The sequence below is a fragment of the Mustela putorius genome, unplaced genomic scaffold, assembly GCF_011764305.1.
Source record: "Mustela putorius furo isolate JIRA1106 unplaced genomic scaffold, ASM1176430v1.1 tig00000095_pilon_pilon_pilon, whole genome shotgun sequence".
NCBI lineage: Eukaryota > Metazoa > Chordata > Mammalia > Carnivora > Mustelidae > Mustela > Mustela putorius.
In genome coordinates this window covers 15056238-15077663 of record NW_025421280.1, presented here as the reverse complement: position 1 = coordinate 15077663, position 21426 = coordinate 15056238, and the positions used below count along the sequence as shown (strand labels likewise).

At 37.8% G+C, this 21426-nt stretch overlaps 1 protein-coding gene across 37 annotated transcripts in view; it reads left to right on the top strand.

The window, feature by feature from the left end:
* LOC101680902 (sarcolemma associated protein) overlaps positions 1-21426 on the top strand; it is a 142133-nt gene that overhangs the window by 46581 nt on the left and 74126 nt on the right. For 20 of the 37 annotated variants that reach the window (XM_045078573.1, XM_045078577.1, XM_013053326.2 and 17 more), the window contains exon 2: positions 12713-12860. In XM_045078573.1, coding sequence (XP_044934508.1) covers positions 12713-12860 — 148 coding nt within the window. Of the gene's footprint in view, positions 1-12712; positions 12867-21426 lie in introns of all 37 variants that reach the window. The other 17 variants (XM_013053323.2, XM_013053319.2, XM_013053313.2 and 14 more) reach the window with 1 other exon arrangement.

Genomic DNA, 21426 nt, shown 5'->3' with positions numbered 1-21426 from the left:
ATGATCCCAGGGTCCTGGGATGGCATCCTGCATCTGGTTTCTGCTGCTCCCCTGCTTGTGTGCTCTCTCTCTCTGACAAATAAATAAAATCTTTAAATAAGATAAAAATTTAAATAAAAAGCTAGGAATGTTCTTTTGGGGAGTAGATACGCTATTTTATCTTTTAACATTTCCATTGAATTTGTTTGCCAAATGAAGTGTTTTATGTGGGCAGTTTTTTTTTTTTTTTAATTTCTAAGTAAGATCTAGATTCCTGTATTTTGCCAATTTTGCCAGTCTTTAATGGAAACCTTTTTTTAGTTTCTTCCTCTCCCCAACCTCTTAGTGACTATATAAATTATGTGAGCTGTCCTTAGACTGAGCCTATTGTGTGCATTATTAAATAATGTAAGCCTCCATCTTTTAAACCTAGTGACCTTGTTCATTATTTCCCACAAATGTGATCACAATGGTTTACTTTTGTGGCTGTTATTCTATGAGGAGGTTTTTAACTCTTAGAGATAGAGTGGGAGTGCAATTATTTTGTTGTTTCAACTGATCTCAGGATGTTTAAAGTAACATTTTTGAGGAAAATAATGACCTAAAAAGTATAGTCAGAGTATTGTATATTTAAAATATCACAATATCCCATTGTTCTATCTCTACTATGCTAAAATACATGTTGGGTTTTTTTTAAAGATTTTATTTATTTGAGAGAAGGAGAGAGACCATGAGCAGGAGTTGCGGGAGGGGCAGAGGGTAAGGGAAAAGCAGACTCCCCACTGAGCAGGGAACTGGAGGATGTGGGGCTTGATCTCAGGACCCTGGGATCAGGACCTGAACTAAAGGCAGATGCTAACCTGACTGAGCCACCCAGGCACCCATGGTAATTTTTATAAATACCTACTTTTATATATTTTTAAAGATTTTATTTATTTATTTTAGAGAGAGAGCTGGCATGAGGGAAGGGCAGAGGGAGAGGGACAAGCAGACTCGGTGCTCAGCGGAGCCCAATGTGGGGCTCAGTCTCATGACCCTGAGACCATAACCTGAGGTGAAAGCAAGAGTTAATGCTTAACCAGCGGCACCACCCAGATGCCCCAAGACCCACTTATTTTAAACATTGAAATAAAAAATTTTATACTCTATGAAGTAATTGGAGGCTTCTTAGGGTCTAAAAAATTGAGTTTGGGATCAGTATCTGTTCTTTAATATCAGTAACCTTAAGTAGAGACCTTAAAGTTGAATGCGTCTTGATGGGATTAACAAACCATGAGAGGGGAAAATAATCAGGATTTGCTTGTTAACCTATCAGTTTTAGGATTCGGGAAATAGGTTAATCTCCTTTGGATTAGAATTTGGTGTAGGCTTTCAATAGCCTCACCTCTCAGAACTAATATGATGATATATTTATTTTGTATCTTGCTGAGCTTCAGAAATCTAATTTGCTTTGTCCTGAATTCTCAGTGAAGGATTGTCACAATTTGCATATTTAAGGGTGTAGTCATTCTAGCTTCGTTTTATATATGTTTTATAATGTTCTCATTTAATTAAAATTTTTTTTCCTTCCTACCTTCTCTATGTTTATTCTTCATAGTCTTATCTCTGTTCCTATGTAGAGAGATAGAAATATTTTTTCTTTCCCCTTTTTCTCTTTTGTGAGCTGTCTCTGTAAGAAATTGTACAATGTGTGTGTCTGGAATATCACTTTAAGATGGAAAAAGTCTTGGCAGATTCATAACATTGCAAGACCTTTGGGTGGACAAGTTCATTCTGATTTACATGTGAGATTTCATTTTGTTGGAGAACATTTTCCCCTTTTGTATAGGTTTTCCTATAGTATATAAATAAAACATAAATAAAACTTTTTATTTCCCCCTTCAGTGGCACAACTTAAAAAATTCAGCCTCTGAAACATGTGGTTCTTTGCTAATTAGGAAGCCAAAAAGGTTATATAAACAAAAAATATATAAAATAGAGAAACAAACAAATTCATATAAAACATACATGATGTATTCTAAGAAATAACTAAATTATTGGTGACAAAAAATATGTGCCATGGATCTCCCTATTTCTAGTTACTCCCACTGCAGATCATCCTACACACAGCTGCTAAGTTATCAGAGCTGTTAGAATAATCTTCCTAAAACAATATTTGCATCAAATCCTTTAGTAGTGGCTTCTCTTAAGAAACCTCAACTATTTGTACAGTATGGAAGGCCCTCTCTTACAGCTTCACTTTATCTTATATTTCCCCACTAATTCCGTTGTTTGGTTTTTTTACCCTCTAGGGCTGGGCATTAACTAGATATAAATGTACTGCAATACCTGTTCCTCCTCCACCTCCTCATTTTCCTTGCCTTTCTTTTAGATCACCACCCTTACTTATAAGTGCCTTCTTAGCAACTAACTGTGCCTAACTGTTCTTTTCAGCAGCCTCTCAGGATTTGGGTACTTAATTCATATTTTGCTAACTTATTCTCAGTGTAGAGGTGTTCTAATTTGATTTTATGGGTGTGCATTCTCTCCAAGACAGGTGCCAAGTAAATGATTTGCCTTAATGGTGGAGTTGAAATTTATAATAATTATGAAATAATAAATAATAATAAATTCTTATTATTCTTTTTTAAAATTTTTTTATTTTTTATAAACATATATTTTTATCCCCAGGGGTATAGGTCTGTGAATCGCCAGGTTTATACACATCACAGCACTCACCAAAGCACATACCCTCCCCAATGTCCATAACCCCACCCTCCTTCTCCCAACCCTCCTCTCTTATTATTCTAATTGCTTCAGGAAAACTTCATAAACAAAGTGATATTTCGTAAGTTTGTACTCAAAGACCAGAGAGTGTTTAAGTAGGAAAGGAGGAAGACATCATGAAGATTTTAAAGAAGTAAGAATGTCAAATCCGCAATAGCTGTGAGACCATGGCAAGCTACTCAATATACCTGAGCCTCAGTTTCTTAGTCTATAAAATGGAAATGGTAATATCTACTTGGTAGGATTGTTGTGAGGATCAGAAGTACCTGCACATAGCAGACAGTCAATAAATGGTAACTATTATTATAGATTAGGGATTTGTTTGACTTGGCCCTAGAAAAGATCTGTAGATTGAAGTAGAACTAATGGGAATGATGTCATGGAAAATGGCAGAGAAGGGAGCTCCAAAAATTGCTTTTTCACCAAGACAGCTATTAAGCTAGCATGAACTGTCCAAAGCAATTATTTTAGAATTTTTCAGCCCAGTCAAGCACTTGCAGCAGCCAGCGGAGTACTTAATAAAGAAAGAGGCTGGTATATTTTGAGAATTTTGGTGTTTTGCACAATTTTGGTGTTTGATTACCATTTTCTATCCTCCAGCCTTATGGCAAGCAGCTAGTGGTAGGGTGACCCTGGTTCCTGATGTGACTTCCTTGTCCTTCAGAAATTGTGGTTATATGTTTTGACGCTGCTTTTGATTACTGAGGGGCCAGCACAAAGACTGGCCATTGTTCCAAACCCCACCAGCTAAAGTGGTTTCTCTGGCATCTACCAAGGGAATTTAAAGAGACAAAATACCCTTTTTTTTCTGATTGAATTCTGGCATTTAAGGAAATCTCTGTCAGGATTCTGGCTGATCACAGAATAACAGAACAGAGACTGCCACAACAACACAAAACAAGGAATATAGACTTTGCGTTCCCCGCCCCCACTCAAAAAAGTTTGGAAGTTACTAAACAGATAGCTGTAACCTTCATCAAATTAATAGCAATCCCTAGAAAGAGGAGAGAACCTAATTTCTAGAATTACCACATTACAATATTCAAGATGTCCAATTTTCAACAAAAATTACAAAACATATGGAGAAATAGAAATTATGGCCCATTCACAAGAGAAAAAAGAAATCTCTGAGGAAGCTCAGACAATGGACTTATTAGACAAAAAGTTTAACTACTTTAAATATGCGCAGAGTGCTGAAGGAAAACATGGACAAAGAAATAAAGGAATTTAGGGAAACTATGTGTAAAAAAGTGGGGAATATCAATAGAAAGATAAAAATTTTAAAAAGTACAAGGGCTAAAATAAAAATCAGTGGAAGGTTTGGTGGCATATTTGAGCAGGCAAAGGAAAGAATAAAAAAAACTTGAAGATAGGGCCATTGAAATACCCTGAGAAGAAGAAGAAAAAGATGAAGAAAAATAAACAGTACCTAAAGGACATCATGAAGTGTACCAACATGCACATTATGAAAATACCAGAAGGCAAAGAGAGGGAGAGAATGGAACATGAAAAAATTTTTGAAGAAATAAAGGATGAAGAGAATTTAATGGTTTTAGCTCTTATATTTAAGTCTTTGATCCATTTTGAGTTAGTTTTTGTATATGGGATAGTAAAGTAACTTTTTTTTTTTTTTTTTGCATGTGTGGTTATCCAGTTGTCCCAAGTCCATTTAAAGACTATACTTTTTCCATTGGATGGTTTTGGCACCTTTGTTGATATTCAGTTGGATGTAGATGTACAGTGTTTTTTTATGAACTCTTAATTTTACTTTTACTTAAATACATCTATACTTTTGCCTGTATGACACTTCCTTGATTACAGTAGTTTTGTAGTAAGTTTTGAATTCAGAGCATGTGGATCCTCCAACTTTGTTCTTTCAAGATTGTTTGCCTATTCAGGGTCCCTTGTGATTCCATACGAATTTGAGGGTTGACTTTTCCATTTCTGCAAAAAAGCTGATTTGAGGGGTTTTTTTAAAGATTTTATTTATGTATTTATTTATTTATTTTTAATTTATTTGATAGAGATCACAAGTAGGCACAGAGGCAGGCAGAGAGAGAGAGGAAGGGAAGCAGGCTCCCTGCCGGGCAGAGAGCCCGATGCGGGGCTCGATCCCAGAACCCTGGGATCATGACCAGAGCCAAAGGCAGATGCTTTAACCCACTGAGCCACCCAGGCGCACCAAGATTTTATTTATTTGACAGAGAGAGACACAGTGAGAGAGGGAACACAAGCAGGGGGAGTGGGAGAGAGAGAAGCAGGCTTCCCACTAAGCAGGGAGCCTGATGTGGGCTTCAGTCCCACCACACTGGGATCATGACCTGAGCTGAAGGCAGCTTTGACAACTGAGCCACCCAGGCTCCCAAGGCTGATTTGAATCTTAATAGGGGTTGCATTAAACCTGTAGATCACTGGTGAATATTGACACCTTAACAATACTCTTTCAGTCCATGAACATGGGATGCCTTTGTATTTCTTTAATATTTTGTAGTTCTCAATGTGTAAGTCTTTTACCTCTTTAGTTAAATTTATTCCTAGGTGCTTTTAAAAAAAAAATTTAAGATTTTATTTATTTATTTGTCAGAGAGAGAGAACATAAGTAGTGGGAGTGGCAGGCAGAGGAGAGGCAGGCTCCCCACTGAGCAAGGCGTTTGATACGGGACTTGATCCCAGCACCCTGGGATCATGACATGAGCCAAAGGCAGACGCCTAACTGACTGAGCCACCCAGGTGTCCTCCCTACGTGTTTTATTTAGGTGCTCTTATAAATGGAATTGCTGTCTTAACTTCCTTCCTGGATTGTGCATTGCTGATGTGTAGAAACATAACTGGTTTGTGTGTGTTTGTCTTTTAAGCTGCAGCTTTGCTGTATTTATTAATTCTAGTAGCTTTCTTGTGGGTTCTTTGGGATTTTTCCATGTATAGAATCATGTCATCTGTGAATACATATACTTCCTCCTTACTTCCTCCTTTCCAATTTGGATGCCTTTTGTTTCTTTTTCTTAGAACTTCCAGTACAGCATTGCATAGCAGTGGTGAAAGCAGGCTTCCTTTTCATGTTCCTGATCTTAGGAAGAAAGCTTTTACTCTTTCACCATTGAGTATTAAGTTAGCTGTGGGGTTTCCTTTATCATGTTGGAAGCTTCTTTCTAATCCTGGCTGAGTGTTTTTTGTTGTTGTTGTTATCATAAAAGGGTGTTGGTTTTTTCATGTGCTTTTTCTGCATCACTTGATATGATCGTGTGAGGTTTTGTTTTTCTATTAATGTAGTATGATACACTGATTGACTTTCTTATGTTGAACCACTTGGAATAAGTTCCATTTTTTCAGCCAGTCTCTGCTTTTCCAGCTTGGGTGAATTGCAAGTTAGGCTGAATAGAGGTAAAGGTCAGTCTGTTAGGTAGCCCCAGACAAATTAGGACAGTTAGACAAGATAATTTGTGACTTAGGCCTACTCTGCTCTCTCTGGAACCAGGTACCAGGATCTCACACTAGGAATGTAGGCTAACGTCTTCAAGACTTCTTTTGTTCTGGGGAAGGGAATGAAAAAAGGGTAAATAATGCCACAAAGATGTCCTACCGTTTTTAAATGTGTTTTTCCTGATTCAGTGTTCAATTGGTTGCTCTAAGACTATTTTCCAAAGTTCTAATTCTAACAAAGTTGGTTCTGACAGTTTCTACTTGTTTTTCAATGTTTCTGAAGTGGGGGAGTGGGAGCTTAGAGCTGCCTACTCAGCCATTTTGCTGATGTCACTTCATTTCTTTTTAATTTTTAAAAATGTCTTCCTTTTCACCTTTTATTTATCTTAATGGATTGTTATAGTCACTTGTGTCCTTCTAATTTTGTGTTCATTTCTGAAATGATTCTTTTTGTTTTCTTTTGAGTTCTTTCATATTTTCTGGAGTTTTGTAATTGTGATTTATATTTCTTTTTCATGTCTTGAATTATTTTCTTAATATCTCTAAGCTTGTTTTGAAATAGTATGTTATAATTTTGATCTCCTTTCAAGGTCTGCCTTTCATTATCTGTAGGATGTTATTCTGTTCTTCAGTCTCATTTTCCTTAAAATAACTGTATGGGATGGGACTTTTTTTTTTTTTTTTTTTTTTTACTCATTTTTATGTGAAATTTGTTTCCCTGAACTTTTAGAAAAGAGGGTCATAGTTCAGGAGAACTTTGCTAATGTCACAGAGCTCCCTCTCCTGTTGTTTTGTAAAATATTCAAACATATAATTTCCTTTTCCCTTCTCCATTTTTATCTGGATCTTTTCTTTGTCTCTGTTGTCCTTGCCTTGGTCAGTTTTGGTTCCACATCCAACAACTTCCCTCACTGTGTAGCCCTATCTTGGAAGGCAGTTTTTGCTGATAGATTGAGTCTAAGAATTTCTATGACTCCCGACTGCTCCAATCTTTTTCAGAACTTAACTTATGCTCACTTATTACTGCATTGAGCTAAACTTTTTCCGTTTTCAACTTCTCTTCTCAAATTGGCCATCACACTGTCCAGTGAATACCTAATGACTATTTTGATGTTCTCTTTGAGTCCCTAAAATGCGCCATTGCTTCTCTACACACCCTCCTGTGCAGGTGCTGGTTTCGTGTATGTCTGGTGGCTGTTGATGTTTTCTTCACTCACTTTTATTTTGAGGTTCACGTAGATACCTTGTAACCCACTTTTGTTACAAATACTATCTGTGGGATTTTGATTTTGCTATTTTAGTCAGTCTGCTTGATTTTAGGTGGTTATTCAGGCAGATTAAAACTCTGTGATATAGCATCTGCGATCTAGAAGCCATAATCCATTCTGTGTTCACATTTTAAAAACTCCTCTGTGTGGGCTTAGAGTTTCTGGCCCCTGGGCTATGGCTTGTCAACTATATAGTGCTTTGTTCTGAAGTTTTAGTTCAAATGTGTTTGGATATTACAAAACCTATGAGTGTGGAAAAGGTTAGAAGGAAATAGTTTATTGGGGCGCTTGAGTGGCTCAGTGCATTAAGCATCGGCCTTCGGCTCACGTCAAGATCCCAGAGTCCTGGGATCAAGCCTCACATCAGGCTTCCTGCTCGGCAGGGAGTCTGCTTCTCCCTCTGCCTGATGTTCCTCATGTTTGTGCTCTCTCTCTCTCACTCTTACTCGCCTTCTATCTCAAATAAATAAATAAAATCTTTGTTAAAAAGTCTATCGGGGCTCCTGGGTGGCTCAGTGGGTTAAAGCCTAGGCCTTTGGCTCAGGTCATGGTCTCAGAGTTCTGGTTTCAAGCCCTGCATCGGGCTCTCTGCTCTGCAGGGAGCCTGCTTCCTCCTCTCTCTCTGCTTGCCTCTTTGTCTGCTTGTGATCTCTGTCTGTCAAATAAATAAAATATATTTTTTTAAAGTCTATCATTATAGTGGAAATGAAAGTATTTACAGATTTTAGCAAAGTTGAAAGTGATGCAAAATGTATTTGTTTATGGAATGAACAACCAGAACTTTCTGAAGGCCAAAGAGCAAATTATGTAACATGTGGAGCGTAGTGCCAGTGTCATTGAAGGTAATCAGAATCAACAAGAGATGGGGAAAGTGATGGGGCAGGGAGAACCTTTTAGTTCAGGGACAACCATCAGAGTCAGATTTCTGGGAGCTTAACATTTATTTAGGGAAAAACAAGGGGTTAATCAGAGATTAAGTCTGAAAACATTGTAAATTGAGCTTTGGTCACAAGTTACAGAGGGTTTTATAAATTCAGGGCTACTTAAAAGACCTGCTTAAAGTGAATGCCTGTTGGCCAGGGCAAACACTAGAGCTACTTGGCCATTCCTTACTCTACTAGGAAATAAAGATAGTTAAAACTTCAACAAGAGGGGTTTCTGGGTTGGCTCATTTGTTAAGCATCTGGCTTCAGCTCAGGTCATGATCCCAGGGTCCTGGGATTGAGCCCAACATCAGGCTGCCTGCTCACTCTCCCACTCCTCTCCCACTCCTCCTGTGTGTGTTCTCTCTCTCCCTCTCTCTGTCAAATAAATTAATAAAATCTCTCCCCTCCCCCCCAAAAAAAACAACAAAAAAAAACTTCAACAGTATTTGAAAAGAAATTTTAGAGTAGCCAAAACTCTTTTAAGGAAAAGAAGCAGTAGTAGCAGCCTTATAGAAGAAGATTTATCATCATAGAGGAGAAAAATATATCTGATTTAAAAGTGTTGAAGGACCAGCTAACATATCTACTTATTGGGAAATGCATCCAGTGACTGCAAGCACAGTCCCTTGCAAACAAATTGACTTCTTTATACCTTCAGGAACCTAACCTGTAGATAGACTAGCTTCTGTACAGTTTATACTGAATAATAGCAGATTGTTTCATAGAAGATGCAGAAACATGACTTTTAATATCTTTCAAGACAGCCATGGACAGAAAGTCAAATCACATCAATTGAAAATAGTTTTGCAGAGAAGAGGACTAGTGTGGTCTAGCTATACACAAGTGCAGAGGCTCAGGCACATGAGAAGTGGTTAGTGTGGCTGAGAGAAATAAGGGTAGAAGGTAGTGGAAATTCATGAATTTGAAGGGGGAATCAAAAGCAAGGTCATGTAGAGCCTTATAGGCTATAATCATGAAAACTTTAGGTTTTATTCTAAGGTGTTTGGAAGCCATTAGCAGGTTGAGAGTAGAGAAAGGGTGAGCAAGTACCATAAATGTTAGGTTCATGCTAAATGGAGGCCATGCTTTGGACAGTGATACAGATGTGTCAGAATGAAAAGAATGTGGGTTACTATGGACTTTGTATTTTTTTAATTTGAAAATTTGTGGTTATGTAAGAGCTATGTAAGAGGTGTTGAAACACATGCACACATACATACACACCTTTTTGTTGTTTTCCAGAGTTGGCTAACAGTACTGAAACTCATTTCATATATTCTTATTTTTTTTAAGATTTTATTTATTTATTTATTTGTCAGACAGAAAGCGAGAGCACACAAGCTGGAGGATTGGCAGAGCTCCCCACTGAGCAGGGAGCCCAATGCCAGACTTGATCCCAGGACACTGGGATCATGACCTGAGCCAAAGGCAGAGGCTTAACCCATTGAGCCACCCAGGCATCCCTAGTCTTATTTATATTCTATTCTTTTTAAAGTTTAAAATCAAAATGCTAGCCACAGACTACGAAATGACTTCATAACTCACTAATGGATTAGATAGAATGTGAAGTTGGAAAAACACTGTAAATTTAGTATAACCCCTTTATTTGTCTTGTCAAGGCATGTAGTACTACAAATGACCAAGCCAGAATCCAGATATTGCCACATTTCCCATGAATATGTTCATTAAGAAATAAAAACCAGGGGCGCCTGGGTGGCTCAGTGGGTTAAGCCGCTGCCTTCGGCTCAGGTCATGATCTCAGGGTCCTGGGATCGAGCCCCACATCGGGCTCTCTGCTCAGCAGGGAGCCTGCTTCCTCCTCTCTCTCTGCCTGCCTCTCTGCCTGCTTGTCATCTCTCTCTGTCAAATAAATAAATAAAATTTAAAAAAAAAAAAAAAAAAAAAAAATAAAAAACAAAATTCCCCCCCTATACAGTATAACAGTAGGTTCCAGGGTAGGAAAAAATTGTGAGAGTAAGTGTTCCTACTTGAGTGTATTTATTACCTGTGCCTCTCCTTCTTGGTGTGAAATGGTAAGACCTGTAAATTTCAAATGGACTTGTAAAATATCAACACAATTTTCATCATTAATGGTCTTTAATTATATAAACTGCTAGCCAAAGTAACAGTTGGTTTCTTCTGAATTACAAACAGAGAATAAGTCCTTTATGGACAGCCTGGTGTCCTTTAAATTGTCATCTAGGAACTAATGAAAAGAAATGCCATTTTCATATTTTCTTCAAGATGTATATTCTTTTGCTCTGTTTCTTTTGGAAAAGAGTTTGTGGGAGGAGTGAAGGATAAATGAAACATAAAGGTCAGTGTGAAGTAATCGGGGAATAATGGCCCTTTCAATTCTATTACGTGAATCCTTGCTCTTACCTCTGTGACCTCCTGACCACAGATATCTGCCTGTGCCTCATTTTCCTCATTTACAAACGGAAATAATATCTGTATCATAGCTTTAATGTTAAGATTAAATGAGGGTCTGGTAGCGTAACATATATTTTAATAAATACTAGTTTTCTTCTTTACATTCTTCCTTAGGAATTCAGTGAAAATCTGTTGCTAGAATAAGTAGGGCTGGAGAGTGTAGAAAAATGCAAAAAGAAAGGTACATCACTTTTTATTGGTGGTTCTCTTTCTAGTAAGTCTGTTGTGCATGATCCCAACTGTTCCTGACTTCTTTTAGAATAGGTAGGTGATACATAAGTAGGTTTTCTATGCCTCTTTCTACCCCTTCTCTCTCTCTCTCTTTTTTTTTTTTTTAAAGATTTTATTTATTTGACAGAGAGAGATCACAAGTAGGCAGAGAGTCAGGCAGAGAGAGAGGGGGAAGCAGGCTCCCCGCCTAGCAGAGAGCCCAATGCGGGGCTGAGATCATGACCTGAGCTGAAGGCAGAGGCTTAGCCCACTGAGCCACCTAGGTGCCCCCCACCTTCTCTTTTTAAAGAGGGAAGTTACCTGAGTGTTGAAAGGCAGGTTTAGGAGACCAGGAAACAGTAGCTTCGTAGCTGATTCCAGTATTGTAGTTCCTAGTGTCTCTAATCTGCTTTATTACAAAGAATTTGCTGAAGATAGGCCATTTGTGATACCAAGTATATTAGTTAGCTATTAAAGCTATTAATATTAATAGCTATTAATTATAGGTGTTACCTAAAACCAATTGTCCTTGCCTGTGGAATAAAACACTTCCTTTGTTTTAACTCAGATATCCTAGGAACAAGATTAAAAAGAATGAGATGGAAAGGTAGAATTAGAATTTTGTCTAGCTGGATTTTCTTAAAAATAACAGCTTTATTGAGATATAATGCACATACTATAAAATTCACCCTTAACACCCATGGGCGCCTGGGTGGCTCAGCCTGTTAAGTGTCTGCCTTTGGCTCAGATCATGATCCCTGGGTTCTGGGATCCAGCCCGGGATTGGGCTCCTTGCTCAGCCAGCAGTCTGCTTCTCTCTCTGCCCCTCCCTCTGTTTGTGTGCTTGCGTGTGCTTTCTCTCTGTCAAATAAATAAAAATATTTTTTAAAAAATTCCCTTTTTAAAATATACAATTCACTGGTTTTTAGTATATTCACAAAGCTATGTAACCATCACTGTTATTTAGTTTTTAGAACATTTTAGTCACCCACAAAAGAAACCTTGTACCCATTAACAATCATTTTCCACCATCACTCTCCATCACCAGTCTCCTGCCCCTTTACCCTTCTTTCCCTCGTATCTCAACCCCTTGCAACCACAAATGTGCTTTTTGTCTCTATGGGTTTGCTTATTCTGGATATTTCATATAAATGAAATTATATAATACATGGTCTTTTGCAACTATTTTATTTTTAAAGTTCATCCATGCTGTAGCATGAATCAGTAAGTACTTCATTACTTTATATTGCTAAATAATGTAATATAATACAAATACATTGAATTTTGTTTACCTGTTCATCAGTTGATGGACATTCATTTCAGGTTGTTTTCACTTTGGAGCTATTACAAATAATGCTGCTATGAAGTTAATGTACAAGTTTTTGTGAGCACATAGTTTTTCAGTTCCCTTGCATATATACCTCAGAGTAGAATTCCTAGGTCATATGCTAACTTCTTGTTTAACATTTTGAGGACTTTAACTGTTTTCTAAAGTGATTGCACCATTTTGTCTAGCTGGATTTTAAATCACTTGGTTTCCAGGTTCTAATTTCCTATATATTAAAGGAAAGTCTTAGCTGGAACAAGTGGTTTGAATTGATGGGGGAAGAAATCCACCTGTAGTAGTTTGCAAAGGTGGAAGTCCTTTTTCTTAAAGTAGGTTTGGAAGGATTAGTATTAATCTTTGTCCCCCCCCCTTTTTTTTTGCAGTTTTATCTCCAAGACACTAAAAGTAGTAACGGTACCTTTATAAATAGCCAGAGATTGAGTCGAGGCTCTGAAGAAAGTCCACCATGTGAAATTCTTTCTGGTGACATTATCCAGTTTGGGGTAGATGTAACGGAGAACACACGGAAAGGTACGGGTATGGATCAATTTTTCCTATTATTTGTCTTTTTAAGTTAAAAAAAATTCTGTTTAATGTTATAAACCATTTCATGTTTGTAAAAGTATTTAAATACAGCATTATATGCAGTGAAAAACTAAAAATCTCTTACTTTCCCTATTGGTTTTCTGAAGTTTTAAATTCTGAAATGTTAATAAGTGAATTTATAGTTTTCATCACAATATGAAAATATAGGACACTCCTCTGCTAGTTTGGGAAACAGTTTAAGGTCCTGACCAACAGGACCTTAAACTTAAGGATATTTATTGTTAACAAGAATGCAGGAGGGAAGGTCCAACTTTGTTCACTTGATTCAGTGGTGTTACCAGGAATCTGGGTCTTACTGTTTTTAACATGTTGGTTTCTTACGCTTTTGCTGTAGGTTTTTGCTTGTTGCCTCATGGTTAACGAGGGATGGCTACAGCCCAAAGCCCCAAATGTCAAGCAAAAACTGCAAGGCGGGGACAAAGTATCTTCTTGTATGGCTCTTTTTTTATGTTGAAAACACAGTCTTTTGTAGAATTCTTTCAGCAAATTTACACTCCTCTTGTCCCAGTGGCCACATACATACCTATCTATGGCTACAAGGAAGCCTAGGAAGTTACTTACCTGGCAGAAGGGATCAGGATCTCCATGATTGTCATATATCAATTATGATTTATCCCTTCCAGTTGTGTGTACATTGTCTGAAACAAAATCAGAGTTCTGTAGGTAGTTAATAGTACCCATCAAGATACAAGATTTCACATCTCAGTTTTTGAAACTAGAAGTTCTTTAGCTAAATAAATGTGGATTGTCAATTTTACAGTTCTGAAGCTTCCTGGCTTTACCTGCTTCACTGTCTACTTTATGGCCATGAAATTATATGGCTGGATCATAAAACTAAATCAATACGAACCGAAAGTATGCAATTTTGTTGTCTTATGGACAGTGGAACCAGTTGACAGGTTTCTCCTTTTGCTTCTCTGAACTTACTTTGATCTGGTGATGCCCTAAGTCATCAGTATGTGACATTTTGCACAGTGGACATGGAAATGAGGGTGGATGGGTGGTGCTGCTGCTACCGTGTGTGTGCATGTGCATGTATGTTTATATACTTTTCACTGGGTGTTGCAACTGCAGTATATTTTTACCAGATTTTTTTTGTTTTTTGTGTTTTTTAAAAGATTTTTTATTAATTTATTTGACAGAGATCACAAGTAGGCAGAGAGGCAGGCAGAGAGGGAAGGGGGAAGCAGGCTCCCTGCTGAGCAGAGAGCCCGATGCGGGGCTCAATCCCAGGACCCTGAGATCATGACCTGAGCCAAAGGCAGAGGCTTTAACCCACTGAGCCCCTATTTTTACCAGGTTTTAATGGCCTTCTTAGGGAGTTAGATTTTGGTATTTGAATTCAGGTAGTGTCATATTCTTAGTGATTTCCCTTTACAGTGGTAAAATAGAAAGTTTGTATTTTGATGCAAAATACTGAGTACTCCTTACAAAGAGAGCTCACCTTATATATGACCGTACTAAGAGCAGCCATGTTGGACACTGTAGCATTTGTGCATCACACCATCTCTGGTACCAAGTCATTCAACAAACACTTACGGAGTCCCAGCTGTGAATAACCCACAGAGAAGACAGAGAATTTGATTACATATTTTCTCCAAGGAATGTCTTCTTGGCTTGCATTTCCCAAAGAGAATTAATAGGTGTTAATTAATAAAAGAATGAGGTTGTCAAATGCACTTAGAAAATGCTTAGTTAACCAAAAGTAAACAGGACCTCTCACAGTCCTTAATATGCTAACATATATGCACATCTCCAGGGAGGTGACTGTTCTAGAACACAGCTCTTTCCAAACTCCTGCCCACTCTTTCCCATCAGCTGTGAGAGACACTCTTTAGAACATGCTGTAGGAAGCTAAGAGGACAATCCTGAAATTCAGGGTTATTATTAGTGCACTATTATTTTAGAAACGTTAGATTCTTGCAGGCTTCTTTGAGCATATAACTATCTTTTATGCCAACTTTAAGGAAATTAATTAAAGAAAAATTTCTTCATCATTTAAAATGTTGTTTCTTTTGGTATTTATTATCTTCAAAAAGTTGATGTATGCCTGGGCTCTTGGAATACAGTTCTATCACTAGCTGAGGGCTACCTGTTTAAGCGTATACCAGGGAAAAAGACTTTGTCCTTTGCTAAACAGTACTGTGATAAGCTTTATATCACTTAGAAAATCCTCCTGAAGTTATATAGCACTATGGGTTAACCTCTGGTTCAAAGAAGAAATCAAAAGGGAAATTTTAAACTATATGGAAAGGACTTTTATACCAAAATGCGTAAATACTTTACTCAAATAAAATTTAAAATCTTAAATTCCTTCTGTACTAAAGAAAAAGGACAATGAAGGAACTTGGCATTTGGGAGATATTAGAAAAAGAACAAGAAAAAGAAAAGCAGAAATTAATGAAATAAGCAAAAAACTATAGAAGGGATGAACAAACCAAATGCCGGTTCTTTGAAAATCATCCAACCAACCAGCAAACACTAAACAGGTAATTCAGAACCCTTAAATCCCTTATTACATTAAAAAAATACTAGCAAAAATATACACGATAAGGAATGAGAAAGGAAACATAAATACAGATACAGGATATGCTAAAAGAATTTTGAGAAACTAGTACATGCCAATCTATGACAAAGAAAAAAGCTACAATAAATTGTCCTAGCAAAATTATCCCAAGATGTAGAAAACTTGAGTAAATTGTTTTCCTTAAAAGAGACTAAGAAGTTATTAAAGATTGACCAGAAACAGAGGCATTCATAGCTGAATATGATCATATTTTTAAAAGCAGATAAATCCAGTTATTTAAATAATTCAAACATGTATAAAGATGGAAAGCTGTTAAAATCTACTTTAGGGAAGCCAGCAGCATATCATTAATGTCAAATTCTGATAAAGATACAGTTCAAAAACAGAAAACTAGCACTATTTTCATTTGTGACAATAGATGAACAATTCTGATTAAGGTATTAGTAAATTAACTTCAGAAATAATGCTAGAATAAACGAAGTAGGTTTTATTCTAAGAATGCAAAAATGATTCAGTATTGGGGATATATACTAACGTCATCCACAACCTAAAAATGTTACATGAAAAACATGTTACTTTATAACGAATAAGTATTGAAAAAGCATTTGATTTCTCTCTTCTCATCTGGCATGGCAGCCAGCCTCCCTCCTCTCCAGCTCCCTTGTACCTCTAGCCCTGGCTTCCCTTTTCCATCAGGCTAGCCTGAGCGCTTCCCCTGTTCTTGAGCTTGGCCCTATAGCTTCTGGCTCCTGCGCTTTCTCCTTTCTTGGGTCTTAAGTCCTTACCCTCCCCCGCTATGAAGAGGAGTACAAGGTACTCCTGCTGGGCACCAGCCTGATTGGATATATCCTGTCAGGTATAATGTCAATACATGGAAAGAAGGTTCTTCCCATGGATAGAAATTTGTACTGTGGAGGAGAAATTCATCTCTAATACCTCTGAAAGATTTATACAAAAGATTTAAAATACCAGGAATACCACTACCATCAATGGGGAGAAGAGACTGGAATGTTGACTTAATTCCCAAGTTCCTTATGGTCATTGGTCAGTTCAAAAACAGAAAATTGGTCAGTTCAAAAACAGATGCTGCTTTATACAGAGGTCTGTTGCTCTCTGGTTTTCAAAGTGACTGAAGGGAGCTTTGTCTGTAAGGGAGGAAATATCTACAAGGTTACTTCCATTGAAACAGAAGCCCTGGCATCTAGCTTAGTGGAACTGAAAAACGTCGCTTCAGAAAATTCCTAGTGTGTGTTGCCAGCTTTGATGAAAAAGTTCCCAGAAATTTAGAAGGCATTGATCCTAAGAAGACTGTAGTTTGGGAGGTGTACAGAAATTTGACTTGGGATAAGATCATGGATTTTACTGGCCATGCCCTGGCATTTTATAGAACCGATGACTGTTTGGGGTGGCTGGCTGGGGGGCTCAGTTGCTTAAGCATCTGCCTTTGGCATAGGTCATGATCTTGGGCTCCTGGGATCCAGCCTCTTGTTGGGCATCCTGCTCAGCAGGGAGTCTGCTTCTCTTCCTTCTGACCCTCTACCCTGCTCATGCTCTTTCTTGCTCTTTTTCAAAACGAATAAATAAAAAAATCTTAAATAAAAAAAGAAAAAGAATGGATGACTATTTAGATGAACTATGTTGTGAAACCATTAAGAGGATTAAACTTTATAACAAGTCTCTGGCAAGATACGGCAAAAGCCCATACCTTTATCCTCTCCATGGTCTTGGAGAACTTAGCCTGGAATCTGCAGGGCTAAGTGCTATTTATGGTGGTACCTACATGCTCAATAAACGAACTGAAGAATCATTGTGCAGAATGGAAGAGTGATTGGTGTGAAATCATGCCAAGAGTGATTGGTCTGAAATTACAGAAGTTCCTTTCTGTAAGCAGCTCATTTGTGATCCCAGCTGTGTCAAAGATCAGGTAGAAAAAGTGAGCCAGATGATTAAAGTTATCCGAATCCTCAGCCACCCCATCAAGAACACCAGTGGTGCCAACTCCTGCCAGATCATTCCCCAGAACTAACAGTTGGAAGTCAGATATCTATGTCTGTATGATCTCCTTCGTATACAATGTGGCAGGACAAGGGAAGTATATCACCATAGTTAGTACAACTGTGGAGACCAGTGAACCAGAGAAAGAAATCAGACCAGTTTTGCAGCTTTTGGAACTGATTGAAGAGAAATTTCTTAGCATTGGTGACCTTGTGCCAGAAGGCTTGGAAACAGAAAGCCAGATCTTTATTTCCTGCACATACAATGCCACAACTCACTTTAGAACAACTTTTGATGACGTTAAAGTCATCTGTAAGAAGATGATCGAATCTGAGTTTGACTTTGAGGAAATGAACATAAGAAAAATGACATCTATGGGGAAGACTAACAATAGTACAATTTATTATCTAGTTGGGACAAACTTAACTTTTGGCAAATGATGTATACTGTAAAAAATCAATATTATTGATCCTAGGGTCTTGGAAGGCAGCTATGCTCACCACTATACCACCGACTCGATCGTAGGGTCTTAGGATCAAGTCCCACATTGGGCTCCCTGCTCAGTGGGGAGTTTGTTCCATCTCCCTCTGCCCCTCCCCCAGTTTGTGGTCTTTCTCACTTACTTTCTCTCTCAAATAAATAAGTGGTATTTTAATAAAAGGGGGGCACCTGGGTGGCTCAGTCAGTTAAGCATCTTCCTTCAGTTCCGGTCATGATACCAGGATCCTGGGATCAAGTCCCACATTGGGCTGCCTGTTCAGCAGGGAGTCCCTCTGCCCCTCCCCTGGCTTGTGTTCTCTCTTGCTTACTCTCTCTCAAATAAATAAATAATATTTTTGAAATAAATATTGTAAGACCTGCTTTTGTAATCAAAGCTGAGATTGCCAAGCACTGTACCACTAAATATTCCTTCCCTTTTTAATATCATGTATGTATTTGTTTTCATGGAGTGGCTATTCAGAATTGGCAGATTACCATATTCTGTTCAGTTTAACCAGTACTGGCTTTTTTTTCCCAGTGAAGGAGCAGTTGTAAAAAAAAACATTGTGACGCTGATACAGAGCACTTGATACAGTATTTGTATCTTTTAGTCAATGTAGCCTTTGCAGTTGTGCGCCTCTGCTGCTCAAGAGCTGGATCAGTACAATTTTTCGTGCCTTATGTCCTCTTGACATTAAAGAAATTAGGAATTGAATATTCCACAATTTGGGGAAGAATCCTTCAATTTTCCCTGCACCTTTATATTTTGTGTCCTGTCAAATATTATGATTACCCATATAATAACAGCCACAAGTTGGGGTTACATGGGCCTGAAATTCTAACCCAACTCCAGGCTCTGAGACTCATTTTGGAGGAAACCTGTGAACAGTGTTTTAACCTCATAAAATTCATGAGAAGAAGGGGAAAGAAATCTGTCATAAACCAGGTAAATGTAGAAGCTTCTTTTGTATTCTAGATGTGGATTCTTCAATGGACCAAGCTATATTGCAGTATTGATTTGACAGAGCCTCCACTTTAATGATGTCTGCCTCAAAATGGCTCCAGAATATTTCTGTACTGCAAAATAAAGCCGTACTCTGGAAACAAACAAACAAACGAACGAAAGAAAGAAAGAGAAAGGAAAGAAAAGAAAAAGAGAGAGGAAAAGAAAAGGCATTTGATGAAGTTTAGGAGTTTCCTAATAAAAATTCTAAATAAATAGAATGAATAGAAAAAACTAAGTAAAATAAGTCTAATTAGAATAAAAAGGGGGGCACCTGGGGGGCTCACTTTGGTGTCTGACTCTTGATTTTGACTCAGGTCATGACCTCAGGATCATGAGATCAAGAGCTATGTCAGGCTCCACGCTGGGCAGGGACCCTTAAGATTCTCTTGTGATGCCTGGGTGGCTCAGTCGGTTAAGTGTCTGCCTTCGGCTCAGGTGGTGGTTCAAGGGTCCTGGGACTGAGTTCCACTTGAGGCTCCTTGCTCAGCAGGGAGCTCCTTTTCCCTCTGCCTGCTGTTCCCCCTGCTTGTGTTCCCTCTCTCTCTGACAAATAAATACAATCTTAAAAAAAAATTAAAAAAAAAAAAGATTTTTCTCTCTCTCCCATCCCCCCCCAAACCTGCACTCTCTCTCTAAAAATATAAATAAATAAGTAAAAATAAAAATAGAATAAAAGCACAAATACTATACAGGTATAAAAGTGTATGAACTAAATTTACATGTATCAGTAAGGACAAATCTCAAAACATCTCAAGTAAATTACAGATGGATGTGCGTGGTATAATACTATTTACATCAAGCATGAATTAATGCAAAACTACTACATAGTGGTTTTGAATACATTTATAGTAAGAATATAAAATTAGACACTAGAAATGACAAAAATGGTTTGAGGATGTATAAAAGGATTTTTTTTTTTTGCATCACTGTATATGGAACAAAAAACGAAGCATAATTTTAAAATTGCCCATTGTGTAGCTATTAAAAAGAGTAAATTAGATTTATATCAATTGCAGAGATTTCTAGAAGATATACTGTTGAAAGAATTACTATTAATAATTTTGTTATTTTATTTATTTATTTTTTAAAGAGAAAAGCAGGCTCCCTGCTGAGCAGAGAGCCCAATGTGGAACTCGATCCCAGGACCCTGAGACCATGACCTGAGCCGAAGGCAGCAGCTTAACCCACTGAGCCACCCAGGCACCCTAATTTCATTATTTTAAAAAGTCTCACCAATCCCTGTAAATATACACATACATGTATATGTTTGTATTTGATTATATGACCATGGGGAAAAAGCATGGAGGAGTACAAACTAGGTCATTATTGTGAATCATCTTAGAGTAGGGTAGAGGAGAAGAATAAAGAAGGGACAGCCAAATTAAAAAGGGTGGGGGTTAGTAAGACAGTTGTTAAAAACCTTCCACTATCTGTGTCATTTATATATTTTTAATTTATATGAAATTATCTATAAAAGGAAATTTCAAAAAAGAATATATAATATATAAAAAAGGCTTTTTGTATGTGTGTATAAAATCATGATTTTGTTAAAAAGGTGATAGACACATGATGTCATAGAGTATATCCATTCATATTAGTGACTCTTACTACTCTAACCTCTCCAAAACAAGCTGATTTTGATGTTTGGCTTTTCATATAGTGTGACCCCAGTGAGAAAACTCACTGTACAAATAACCTGCCCTATAGATGTAAAATATCATGGTAAACAAATAGGATGATCTTCTAACAGATTTTTCTTTTTAAGGAAATGAGGAAGACAGAAAGCCAACCTATCAGATCCTTCTGGAATGGGGGCTTTAGGAACCTAAGGCTATCTACTCCTTGTTCCCCAATCCACAAACTGCTCAGACAGGGCATGAGTTTCCTGGGTCACATAATATTACAGTAATCCTCTGCTGCAAAGCTTGGGACCATTAGCTCTATAAACTTGACATATAATTGCAGTCACTTGATGTATAACTCCAGTCAGTTCATCATTGAAGTCCACTTCACCAGTATCTGATCCTAGGTAAGCTGCTGTGAACAAGGGGCCTATTACGAGCAGTCAGTGCTATCTTCCTCAGTAACTGCCCTTAGTTACTTTTGTTTCCCACAATAGATCTTGTGTTTTCTGGTCTTCAAGCCCTTGCACATGCTTTTTCCTTTGCCTAGAAACTTTTCTAGGCTCGAAAAGGTGCCTTTCCATGTCCCTGTTGCACTTGGCACTCCCCCTTACGTGTTTGCCTCCCTCACTAACTATCAGCTATGCAAGAGCAGCCAGAGTGCATGTCTTCATTGTAGAATCTCCGCACTCAAACTGGTACACACTGGTTGAATAAATTTCAAAATGTCATGAATCTTCCTCCACGATGTTACGAAAGTTCTTTCTACCGCCTTATCTCAATTAAGATTTTGACAACCTTCCTCCTAATCCAGAAGCTTCATATGACGATTGGAAACTGGTAACCTTCTTATTTTCCACC